The 13,329-nt window shown below is 40.1% G+C and overlaps 1 protein-coding gene across 3 annotated transcripts in view; it reads right to left on the reverse strand.

Moving 5' to 3' along the window:
- Positions 1 to 2,122: 2,122 nt before the first annotated feature.
- Positions 2,123 to 13,329, reverse strand: part of recql5 (RecQ helicase-like 5) — a 44,687-nt gene continuing 33,480 nt past the window's right edge. For 2 of the 3 annotated variants that reach the window (XM_088927564.1, XM_088927565.1), the window contains exons 10-19: positions 12,302 to 12,335; positions 11,346 to 11,404; positions 9,713 to 9,783; positions 8,843 to 8,936; positions 8,538 to 8,681; positions 6,925 to 7,508; positions 6,194 to 6,269; positions 5,138 to 5,380; positions 4,430 to 4,502; positions 2,123 to 3,678 (exon numbers count right to left, since the gene is read on the reverse strand). In XM_088927564.1, the coding sequence (XP_088783690.1) occupies positions 3,578 to 3,678; positions 4,430 to 4,502; positions 5,138 to 5,380; positions 6,194 to 6,269; positions 6,925 to 7,508; positions 8,538 to 8,681; positions 8,843 to 8,936; positions 9,713 to 9,783; positions 11,346 to 11,404; positions 12,302 to 12,335 (1,479 nt within the window). In that variant the 3' untranslated portion in view covers positions 2,123 to 3,577. Of the gene's footprint in view, positions 3,679 to 4,429; positions 4,503 to 5,137; positions 5,381 to 6,193; positions 6,270 to 6,924; positions 7,509 to 8,537; positions 8,682 to 8,842; positions 8,937 to 9,712; positions 9,784 to 11,345; positions 11,405 to 12,301; positions 12,336 to 13,329 lie in introns of those variants that run through there. The other variant, XM_088927566.1, reaches the window with a different exon arrangement.

Genomic DNA, 13,329 nt, shown 5'->3' on the forward strand with positions numbered 1-13,329 from the left:
AGTACATAAATAATTATTTTGAAATCAAAATTTAAAATTAGTTCATTTTTCTATTTTACTTCAGTATGAAAACCAATTAAATTCTGTACTGTTTGTTAAACGGGTTTTCTGAAGTAGTGGTGGTAGCTGAGTATATCCAGTTTTGTCGTCTGTTTGTCCAAAACTTTTTTGTATGCGAGTGACTTAGCTCCTGACAATTTTACACTCTTATGCTCTTCCACATAATTGAGCTTGTTTAATAAATAGAACAATTCCACCTTGTGACTAATCATAGATATTACATGTCCAAAACAGTACAGAGCTGATATAGAAATCAATCCCCTGAGTACAAAGTCACTTATTCTACTGAGGGTGAGGGTCTTTGCAGGCTGGAGTGTCTCCAAAAGCGCAGGGTGCACAGCAGGACTGAAAAATGTATGAAAATAAAGAGGAATGAATAAATCAAAGGTGATTTTAGGATTTGGGGTTTCCCGGTCCTGCTGCAAGCTCAAGGTTTTAAGATTCTGTTTCCCATGAACACTTGAACACCAAAAAAGTCTTAAAGCAAGTCCACACAGTAGGTTTCTAGCTAGGTTTCTTTCTATAGTACCCTTTTAACAGGGCTCTAGTTCAAGACTTAATGGTTCTAGTCTGTAAAAAACTGCATGTTATGGCTGCAAGAGTGAATGTCTCTGACTTGGGGTTAGACCGACATTCAATAAATTAGTCCTGCAGAAAAGCCTGCTTACGGATTTCATAAGAAATAGGATATCCCTCACCAACAGTGCAATTATGATCTTTGTCAACCAGCACATGAAGAAAAGACAAGTCTGACAAGCCTACCATTTTTCATCTGTACTTGAAAAAATAAGTTAAATCAAAGTGATTTATACTAACTTATTTACAAGATCAGCTTTAAAATTAATACTTGCTTATAAAAGGAACAGTTCATGACCAACATCCTTTGTTGTACAAACCAATATATATATAATGTACATTCGCATGTGAATTTTTACCCAGCATTTCATCAACTGTGAGAAAATGTGTTCAGATCACACAAGTCTTTTTTAAAAACAATATCCACAAAAGACAGAGCAGTAGAATGAAGGGCGGGGTTTGTAAAGACTATGATATTTAAATCAATGTACTCAAAAAAAACCCAAGTGCAGTGTAAAAGCTGATAGTCAGATCTTTTGTTTTCCAAAAGATAGCCAGATCATAATAAAAACAGTTACCATTTCATCCTGGGCAATACCATTCTGGAACATTGTTCCAGTTATATATCAGATCTGAACATCAGTGTGTCTGGGGAATTTCTGTCTAGCAATAATGCATTAATCTAAACCTACCCGTAGACAGTCAACAACCTGTTTCAGGGAATTCAGTGAATTTTTTATTAAAGTGTATTTACCTTTTCTCAAAACCCAGACAGTTTTTGTCTTAGCTTGGATAATACCTGCTTCAAGTATGAATCATTTACTCAGTGTTGGGAACTGACAGGTGTTTATCTGCTCTGTAATAACGAGGTGAGACAAGATTCACAGTCAAGGTCTTATATTCACAGTTAGACTGTCAGGCTTTTAAAATTGGCTGAAGAAGACCAGGACCCATCTCTCATTCATCAGGGGTCCTGTAAGAATAATGGTTTTGTAAAAGAGCTCAGGTGTTAGACAGGACATTTTGAATAAGCTATATGTCTATATTTGTCTAAAACCTGTGAGAGACCAGAAGATGAACATCTTCATTCACATGAGCTAATGCAATGGGGAGAGAACAATTACAATTGCCATCCATTCAAGTAAAATATAAAAGGGACAAACATAATATTTTAAGCACAACAGTTATAAGGTTGCCTGTACAATGCCAGAAAAATAAATGTAAACTGAGCATGGTCTTAAGAATGTGGCTTGATTACAACATGGGCTGCTTTAAAATAAAATATTCTAACATGAAGTAATAATTTCTACCAGTGTCATGAAGTTTTCATGTTTGTGAATAAATACATCTTCCAAACGTATAAAATCATTCCCCAAAATAAGTGATGCTTGATCAGCTGTACACACATCAGAACACAACAACTTCCATCTGCACAAAGTGAACAAACTAAAATATTAAACAACACTCAGCTTTGAACTGTGTTAATTTATTTTCATCTTACAGGCAACATTGCAAACAGACCTGTCTGGTTTTAGAAGTGTCAGGTTATTGTGGAACAAGCAACAGTTCTTAAACTTGAAATATAGCCTTTTTGGGTATAAAAGAATGGAGCTTAATGATATCCAATTAATCTTTACATGCCAAATACATTCTCCACTATAAGCACTGTAAACAAATTTGAGGAAAACACTAACCTTTTTAGCTGTTTAAAAATCTAAGCCCATTAATTTTAACATAACAGAAAAAGTCACTGGCTTTACCAGTTCATCAGTTATTCCATGAATTTTCACTTTATATTTCTTCCAAAAGTTATTTAACACACAAAAGAAAACCTAACTGCCAACTTAGTAATCCATAAACATGACCTACAAAATAAGGTTGACCTCTGTGCACCATTGCTGCTGTAATGCAGGGCTGCCCAGTCTTGAGTACTGGGGGGTTGCATTCCAGCAGCTTTTATAGGACTCTAAAACCAGAACATCTTGGGAACAGGGAAATATTGTTGAACTGGTCCAATTTAGTTAATCATCAATTGAGCTAGCAGGTTAATAGTCAAATTATCAAGAAATCTTCAAACACCCTCCATTAGCAGTAAAAGATATACCTGCTGTAGTGCACTTAAAGGAAGATCACACAATTTGGTATGGTTTGACATTTTACCGGTGGGGGGAGTCATGGTCATCAAGCTCACCCAAACAGCCCCCTGGTATGGCTAATGATATTCACTTCTTTAGTATTGTCTATCCAGGAGAGGATATTGTTAGGATACAGCAGGAAAAGCTTATTGAAAATGGGAGAGAGAAACCCCAATGTTTTAAAGTGCTTTATTGGACTGGAGTATTAACTCTTTCAATACTGCAAGCCCATGAAATTATATTTCATGCACAGTCCTCTGTGGCTATGAATAACATAATAACAGCAGGTCTTTCTAAGTGGTTTAAAAAGGGAGACATCTAAGAAAATGCACTTGGCAAGTACTGGCTCATCCTTGACAGTGTAATAATAGCCACTGTGAAAACTAGGCTCAGCGCAGGTTGATAACAAATGGATCAGATTCAAGAATTTTCATTCTACACATGCAGGCTGCCACTGAAAATTGTGGATCATTCCGTTAGGTTCATTTTAAGATACAATTCTATATATCAAGTCAGGGATTTAGAAGGATGTCTTATAATTTTCGGCCTCCTGAATAAGTTATGGGTTAGCATGAGCATGTTTCATAGTGAAAGAGTTAAGACTAAACTTGCTGCAGTGGTGCTTACAGTCAGTGTGCACCACAGCAGGACCCTGAGTTTGTGGGCAATCCCCTGCCCTGCGCGACTGATGACCAGCGTTAAGTCCTGCTGTGTCGAGTCACGTCCTGAGCTATGGTCAATTGTGGCTGTCCCCGCAGGGCTGTGGTGTCACCCCGTGCCCTCTGTCCTCCCCGCTGGCCCTCTTCTCACGTGCCAGGGCTCTGCAGGTGGCTCCAGTCTGCCTCGCTCTCACAGCGCTGGACTGTTTTGAAGAACCTGCTGATCAGACGCCTCGCTTCTTCTTTCACTGCAAACCAAAGAAGAGTAGTTTCTGTCACCTTCCCGTGTGGGAGACTCACTCAAGGCTGTTGGCATAATGAAGCATCGTGCTTTCTGGTGTGACAGATGCCCGTATAATCTCAGTTAGCACAATGCTGCGTGCCTGACCAGTTTTAGCTAGGTGGATCACGAAGTGGCTACCCACATGAGCTGCCTTCGCACAGATACGTGGCAGATATGATTCTTATTTTAACGTGTTAAAACATGTCACTGCTTGGCACCTTAGAAAGGGAATTCTTCAAGTTCTAAAACATCACATGTGTGAGAAGATATGACATGAAAGCCCAAAGACACCACAGCTCTCCACAGTCAAGTGAAAAGTACTACTTTATTTGAAAACAGTTCTGCTCGTCATTACTTTAAATCCATGAAAGTCCTAAAAGTTTCCTTCAAATATGTTAAAACTTTGTAATACATTTATTACAAATTATTAAAATGAAGTGCTTATTAAAAAATAATATTTTAACATACTAATTTATTGTGCATAATGCATGACACTTCTATTGAGCATTTACACTACCTTGACTTACTAAAGCACTTGTAAAGACGTCTTAACCATGACATCTCACACACTTTAGATTATGCTGCCAAAAAATAAAAAGAAGTACTACTGTTTTATTCTGTTATTTGAAAAAAAGTTTATGAATTAAATTTAGTTTTGTCTCATTGCCTGAAGGCTTATGTTCAAAAAGAAAGCTAACAGACATTGACCCTCTTACCATTCTTCTTCATTGGAGTCTTGCCTTCTGTCAGAAAGTGAGACAGGAATCGTGCAAATGCTTTGAACAGCTCCTGTAGGAAAAGACAAATTTATAGAATGCAAGAGACAGATACCAGCTAATATTAAAAGAGCATGAGTTGGTAATGAGATGCTTAATTATTTAAAAATAAATTTAGAATTGCTATTTTCTATAAACATGCACTGGGAACAAGGGTCTTGGCTCCAAGTGATCCTCACAGTAACCCCACTCAGCAATCACTGACTGCAAGAGTACTGCAGTGCCATCAATAAGGTTACACCATCATCAGTGACCAGCAAGGGTACAGTCAGCAGTGCAGCCAATCCCGATGGCACCAGGGAACTCCCACAGCTGGATATCCTGGTCACAGGTCGCCAATGCCATACTTTAGGATTTGTAAGGGATCCCAAAACTTAGAATTGGCTTAGAATTGTTTTTTTTAATTAACTTATAAATAAAAGTCAAAACTGCATTATTCTTTTGCGTATGATGTTAATGTGCTCAGGTCCATTGGGAACACAAAGAAATGGACAGCTTTAGTATCTGCTCCTGTATATACAAAGTGACTTTAGTATTAACACAGTCTTCTAAGACTAAAGTCACTACCATGATCTCGATGAACTGTGCTGTGCCACAGCATTTCTCAGAGCTGGAGTCTGTCGCCAGTTGCCATTACACTTCTCTTACCTTGGAGGCGAATTTGCCATCTTTGTAGAAGGGGGTCAGATATTTGACCACGATTTCAGCTGCCTCCTTGAGGGAGACCACAGGCTGTGGGGCCTGAGGCCCCCTCTCCTTTTGGACTATGTTAGGGTCAAAGGTAACCTTCTTCTTCAGGAGAGAGACCTTTGATTCTGGCTGGCCTGGGTCAGAGGGCAGTTCATCGGCACGGGTCCGCTTCGATGCAGGATTCTCAGAGTCCAGGCTTTCCTTAAAAGAAGAACCTGGTTATTTCTCTTCAACTAGGTTACTTCTGAAGTGTTTTTCCCTCAAGATGGGAGACTAAATCAATCCAAATGAAAGAGGATGCCAGCACCATTAGTGCCATGAGTACGAGAAAAGACAATAAGTGAAAACAATAAACTTCTGCCACATAAAAATTAGAAGTCTTAGATAACCAACATTTCTACACCAGTACTTAGCTGATTGTCAAAATTCCTGAGTTCAGATTGTCAAGATTCCAGTTTGGATCTTTTAAAGAATACAACTAAAAGTGGAAAGCTCTGAAACCCTTCACACGGTTAAAGTGTAATATTTGCTCCAATATTTGAGTTAAAAACAGTTTAAAAACAGATTATAATACAATAAGTCCCATATAAAGTTTTAATTTGGATATACATGTAACAATAAAGTGGTGGGTTTGGTTGGATAAGGTCTGAACATTCAAGCACATTTCTGAACACTGACTATCCCAAAAGACTGGTCCTCTGATACATGGGGTGAGAAAGTCCAGAAAAGTGATGCCACTTTAGCATTCTAAAATGTTGTGAGGAGCAAGTGAAGTCCTCAAGTCCCACTGCTGAGAATATCCTGATCCAGTAGTCTGGACCTCTCATACACAATCATACTAAAGTACAGGGTGGTGAGAAAATGAGATAACAAGACCTTGTTTGAGAGTGCTCATTTTAATATAGCCAGCCAACTTCTGTTCGAATCGGATCATGAAATTCATAACTGCACATGTGAAAATAAAAGAGTGCTTTGCAGTGGTGTTGCAAACCAGACCTCTCTAGTGAAGATTACCTTCTGTGAGCGGGACCTCTTCCCGGAGCTGACTGGGCTGCCTGTACTGTCCTCAGACTCTCTGTCACACAGATCACTATGTAGGACACATTACAGAAGAAGAAACAGGTTCATGTTCAGACAGCACTGGAAAAATTAGCAGATGAATTCAGAAAACTACAAACTCTATTACAATCCACAACTATTAAAACAAAAAAAAAACCCAGTTACAATCACACTTTTTTAAAATCAGGATCTGATGAAGATCCTAAAACATTGGAAAATGGAAAATCTAATTTAGCATGGAGTGGGTGGGAGTGGGAGTTTTCCCATAGGGAAAATCTTAAACTTAAAAAAGATATTTTATTGTTAAGATCAGAGTTTCCTTATTTACAGCTAACCGTTGCCGTTCACTGTCTATATGCAAGGACAGTGATGTGTATTCATCAGATCTGTGTATTCAATCACACATCACACATTACCATTAATAGTACTAAATTCCTCCAAACTGAAAAACAATACCTTGGAAAAATGGAAATACAGACAGAACTTTACATTACAGAAGCATGATGTATCCATAAAGCCTGTTAGCATCATGTAAGCCAATTTTTTTGTAATGTATTTTCATCAGTTCCCTAAAACCAACTTTACTTTCTCTTTAGTTGAGCTGTTGCCCAATGAATAAAATTAACCGTTCTGTTTGAATCCTACACCAATAACGTACTTCAGTGCTTGTCAGGTAACAGACATACCCTGATGGCTCCTGTGCTTCAGGGCCCAAGCTGTTCTCAGCTTTACCAGCACTGTCTTTAGATGAGGAGGCGTCTTCCCCATCCTCTTCTCGAGCCATGGTGGCAGGAGTCGTGAGAGATGGAGATGGGAATTGGTCCTCACAGCCACCCTTACTGTCCTGCCCATTCGGAAACTGTATTTGAGGAGGCTCCTCCTCCTCCTCCTTTGGAGCGTTCTCCTTCTTCTTGAAGAACTGGGAGATTTTCCGTGAGTCCTTTGCCGCCTCTGACAGTTTCTGCTGCTTCTTGGACACCTTGCCCTTCTTGGAGGGGCTGCTCACAGCTGGTCTGTCCCGTGGAGTTTTGGGCTGGGACACCTCCTGCCTGTCCCCTTTCCTGCCAGACCTTGATGTTTCTTCACTTCCGGACTCTCCCCGAGTGTCCTCTGGACTACAGAGTGCCTGCAACGTACAAGCTGAGGACTCCTGGGCCTTTTGACCCTCCTCAGCGACGCTGGCTTTCTGGGAGGTTCTCAGCAGCTCCGCAGCACTCTGGAAGGGGTTCGAGGCCCCCCGCACCCCCGCCCCCACACGTTTGGACTTCATCTGCAGAAGGGACACGTGGTTGCAGCTTCAAACAAATGGCACACTGGATGATGCCCAGATATTTTTAAACTTGAGAATTTCATGATCTGAGAATTATTATTAACCACAATTATTTTTTAGAATTTCGAATTGCCAGTTGGTTTGGTTGTATCTACCAAGTTTGAAACAGCGATTAGTGTGCTGTTGTACATCTTGGCTCGCAGGGCATTGACCCTTATTTCATGTGGCTATTACACAGTGTACAAGTACAACAAAATCCATGCTCTTTGTTCCCTGAAGCAGAACTGCAAGGCACATAAACTGTTAAAAACAGAAGCATTTCACACAAGTAAATTGACTTTATGAAGGTCATGCTAAATTCTATTTTTTTCCCCCAAATATTTTAGGGAATGTATGTGATTTGTTTTTCACCATCTTCAGAAGGTTACTACAGCCAGAGTCTATCCACACAGTGGGACTGAGAGCCACGCCTGCTCTCCCCATGAATGGGACACCAGGTCATCACAGGCCCGTGGAGAAAGAGGCCCTTAACTACAGGCACTCAATCATAGCCAGGACATCTTTGCACGCCAACAGGGAACAGGACCACAGGAGCACCTATCAAAAACCTATGCAAAAATGGGATGAACATGCCACCTCCACAACGGCAGCCACCTAAAGCCAGTATCAAACCAAAGACAGTGGAGACAGAAGTGCTGACATACACCATGCTTCCTCTTACTATTAACAGTTTAGTTAGATTAGGTATAATTTTGTTGATAAGGTTAGACATGTATAGCTTATTATCATTAGTATCATTTAATCATGATTCCATGTCCTTTAATGTTATTTTAATTTGTCCCTAATAAGTGATTACATGTCTCCAAACATCACGCAGCGTTTGTCCGTGAAGCTTTTATAAAGAAAACGAATGAAGCATGTCGATGGCTGATAATGTGGGTAAAGTGGGAGAGGGCATGAGTTTTACTCCAGTTTCACTGAAGAAGCATCAATCCCTTGCGATAAAGTGAGTCAGCCGGCATGTCTTACTGAATAGAGCTGGGAGGCCGGCACAAAGTTCTCTGAAGCTGCCACGGACTCTGGATCGTCTCTGGCTGTAGGGCGGTTTCTGTCACTCCCTTCGGCCAAGTCAGCAGGAGCCGTTGTTTTCTCCCCTTTCTTGATCTCTGTCACCTGAAATGACAGCAGAGGTGAGCTCACTGCACCAACACATCATTCCAAAATACCGACTAACAAAGAGGTCGGGTACATAGAATGTTTCAGCACCATAGTATACCACCCACCTTGCATTCAAAACAGTAGCTATTCCAGATCTCACCAACAGCCTCACCTACCTTCTTCAGCATGGTCGCCTTGTACAGATTGGCAGATTTGCTCAGTCTGAAGACTTCATACTCCATGTCGACAGCTGATGACTGGGGGTCGGAGCTGGAGAAGAGGACAGGTGCTGAGTCTCATGCTTCAGCTCAGAAGGGTAATAGTCAGTCTTGTCCAAAATACAGTAGTCACAATGTTAACTTACTGCAAGTTTTATTAGTTTCAAATGTGTATATAATTTATAAACCATTTTCACTGTATCTTGAGATGCGGTCTGAAACAAATAACAAAACAAAAAGGTTTGCACTGGTACTGAGTGCGAATGTGTCTTAGCATGCCAGTCTGATCATTCTTGTACCCACTAATGAATGTGTGCCAGAGTAGTTGCCCATTTATGTGTGAGTTGTATGTGCCATTGCTATGTGATGGGGTGCTTGGGTTACTGATTTGGACCACTATACCCTGAGTGGTGAGTGTCTGTAAACATAGTTTCTGACTGTTTTTGCTTGCCTTTGTATTTGTGTGTTCATGTTTGTGTGTCTCTTTCTGATTGTCATATGGCATGCATAGGACAGTGTATTTTAAATTTTAGCCAGTGTATCTTACAATATTATGTAATTATGTAATATTATGTTATAATCTATTTACATTATAAAATAGATGCACAAATAAAACGAAACAGAATAACTTCCCAGATGAAAAGGACTCAATTTAGTTGATAACAGTAAAGATTTTGTGAAAACATAGCTGGGATTAAGCTACCCAGAAACACTCAGAATCCTTATTCCCTGGAATCCCAGCTTCACAAGGTTCTGGGATAAACAAGCTTCTAGCAATCAATGAAAACGCATGGCCTGAATGACCTCCTCATGTTAGTCACACCTTACCTGCTGCAGGCTGCTGCCCTCTGGTGGCTGCTCAGTGCCTCCTCCAGCATGGCCAGACAGTGTTCCCTTGCCTGAAACACACAAGAGGCCGATGCTCAAACTCCCCTGCTTACACACTTAAACTTTGTAAGAAACGTTATAATGAAAATGGATCTGTGCACTTCTCATAGCATACAGCCTTTTAGCAGCTACTCAGCAGCAGATCAATCAGGGACTTGAAGCCACATATCCATTAAGAAAAATCACATTTATGGTTATAACACCTGCCAGTATGCAAATGTATTAGAATATTGCACTGCTCTGTTTTCTGTTTTTGCGTATGAAGCAAAACCTACTGTCATGAAAACAATTGTCTTCAGACTAGACAATTAAAATAAACATGCAATTCACAGATCTATTCGTGAAAGTAAAAGACAAAAATGCTTAACTAGGCAATACAAAATGTCAACTTTATTGTTCAAAACTTTGATGGAGGCCACTTTCACACCAGAAGATGGAATCAAGTTTCAATATTAGTACTCCAGTTCTGATGACAGGGCACAATTATGCATCAAAAGATGTTAATACCATCAAATATACTTTGAAGGAAGTTGACTGTTTTAAAACTCTCCATCGTTTTGAAGTAAAATGTAACAGTGAAGATCAATGAATGACACATCTTGAAGTGTTGAAGTAATCCTGACTCAGCAGAGCGGGAGGTAGCATGGCAGCTGGAGCTGCCTTCTGTGACCAGTTTACAAGCTCTCCCCATGGCTGTGGGAGTTGGAACCAGGAGGCTTCCTCACACCTTCCTCTTTTTGTCCCACATTGATAACACATCTTCTCAGGAACACTAGATCAGTCTACCTTTCATAGAGGACAACTGAAGTGTCCCTGTAGGTCTGGGTTGGTGCCCTGTGATGGACTGGTGTCATGTTCAAGTACAAGTTCTCAAGCTTGACTTATGGGATCAAAGTAACTCTTAAAACAAACAAATGGTGTTCAATTAATATGAATTACCACTAGATGTCACTCTTCCCAATGTTTACAGCTGTCAATAATTTAAAGTGGCTTACATTAGTTTGACATTAGTGGATCAAAAATATATAAATCTAGAATCTATACAGCTTCAATGATCAAGTATTAGAGTTCAAATCATGCTAATAACACACAGAAGGCACCCTAGGCCCGAATCGAACCCAGGACCTATGTGGCAGCAGCTCTAACCACCATATCATCCACTCTGTAAACTAATCTTAAAGAAAACTAAATGAAAATAAAAAATGGATAGATTTATCCTGCACATGTGTTTTGCGTAATTATCTTCACAAAAATTAAAAATTGTAGTCATATCTGCTCCTTCCAAGTGTGAGTAATATAACAGTGTAGAACACAGAAGGATTACTTTGAACAGACAAAACTTAACAAAAATCCATGTACACCATTTTACTGTTTTTGATTAAGAGTTCCTTTCTTTAATCATGTTTAATTAAGTGCAATAGCTATCGTATTATTCTGGAAATAAAATCAGAATACAAGTGAACCCTCCCTATAGTAGACCAATTCGTAACTACAGAGATAACACTGTGCACTACAATTGCACAGTGATGTGAGCGAATGCAGGGCTGAATCCGTCACTGTGCTGTGGCCTTACCTTCACTGTGAGCCGTGGGATTCTCTGGCAACTGGCTTCTCTCAGAGGGCAGTCTGGATCTGCAGGAGGAAACAGCGATTAGTCAGTCAGCACTTTAGAGCTTTCGCCAACACACACAGCCCGCCCAGCCTTCCCCCTGCATTGGCCTGGTTTCTGGTACAGGTTAAGTGATTCAGTTCATATAAGTGTTCTCTCAAGAGCCTATGTTATACAACTGCCATCTGTACCTCCAGAATTCAGTCTTGAATATGAAATTCACCAACAAGATGCTTTAATGATCCTTTTAGTCCTTTAATTCATTGTCCTATATCCCGGGGTGCAAAGATCATTATTTTAACATTTGCACCAGGTCCTGCATAGAGCCCAACTCACAGCTGCTATGTTCTGCTTTGACTGTGGCTCTTTTCTGCTTGGTGTTGGGTTCCAATTCTCCATAACAATTTCTCCATAACAAGGCTGCTCATTTTTCCATGAAATGTGGAAAAAAGCAAATTATTTTAAGAGACAAATCATGGGTTCAACTATGAGAGATATTAAGACCTGCAGATATTGTCCTCTAGAATGAGCCATTGCCCACCTGTCCCATAGTGTCGTAGAGGAGAGTGAGCACCAAACAGAGAAGCAAGTCAGCTCTTCTCTTACATACATCACTGCAAGCCCATAAGCATCTAAAAAGTCACAGGTGTTGTCTTTATGCTTTGAACTGTAAAGACCCTGCTGGATCAATGCCCACCCAACCCTAGAGTGCTCTGCCAGTTATACTTCGCTGCTTGGCAAACCCCACTCACTGTCAGCTAATGCCAGGATCCTGGGCTCAAACTAGCATCTGGTCTGCCGACTCTCAACCTGCACTATTAACAGGCACTGGCTGAAGCACTCTGGAGCCAGAGGCTGCTTGTTACAAAGCAGGGCAGGTAACAATGGCTGCATTGTGCTAACATGAGTAGGGCACTGACCTGGAGGGGCAAAGACTTCTTTCGTCTCCTTATCCTGAAGAGGAGTGAAAGACAGAGTGAAAAAGACAAGTGAAAAGGACGCTACCAATTATTACTTTTTCAGTCATTAAAGATCAGCCTCTTTGTTGCCAGAGATATAAACTTCCTTGGTATCACCTACAGCATCATTAAGAGCTACTGAAACAAAACACCTAATAAATGTTTTTCTGGAGTCACATTTTGTTTTACCCAATAAACACCAGCAATTTAATTTATTAAGAAGTAAATTCCTTCAGCATGAAAAAAAATGCACCGAGTAACATTTTACTTCAGAGCCCTTGCTGAAGTTAAAAAGTAAAAAAAATAACTTTAAAGTATGACCAGTTTGAGTTTCTTTTGAGGTAGCTGATATGCTGGGTATATATACCACGTGCTGATCCCTCACACCATTAAATGTGTAAAGCAGAATATAGGTCTACAGTGTACCTACCACAGAAACCAATGAGGCAAGTCACTCATACTGCAAAAACACCACCCGGTACTATTTTTTTTATAGCCAATTATTTTAAACAAGTGACAAGCCTTAATGCATATTAAGTGTACATTGTCTACATACAGGAAAGCAACATATTATTAGTGACATTTGTTCCAACACAAGCAAAAAACAACAATAAAGGCACAGCATAAAAAAAAATTTCAAGGTAAACAATACACATTAATACTACTAAGCAAATGAAGAAGTTCCAGTTAATATTTGAGGTTTTGTGACAGGTTAGGTTAGCCTGGGAGGCAGGGTGGCACTAGTTTGCTCACGCTATGCACCAACCAGTACTGACTACAGGGAGTGCAGAACCCATTTCAAGAGCTCAGCACTCGCCCTGCAGGGCTGGGATAGGGAATGAGCTGGAAAAACTCATAAAAGGAATTTAACTGGAAGAAAACTTGAGTCCTGCCAACAAGAAAGTTAACCTGGAAAAATTTGCATGCTCACACATGGAATTCAATTTTTGGATGACCCCTCAAAAAAAACAAAATAATTCTTCAAGGCG

This window comes from Atractosteus spatula, chromosome 11 (genome assembly GCF_055471065.1).
Source record: "Atractosteus spatula isolate fAtrSpa1 chromosome 11, fAtrSpa1.hap1, whole genome shotgun sequence".
NCBI lineage: Eukaryota > Metazoa > Chordata > Actinopteri > Semionotiformes > Lepisosteidae > Atractosteus > Atractosteus spatula.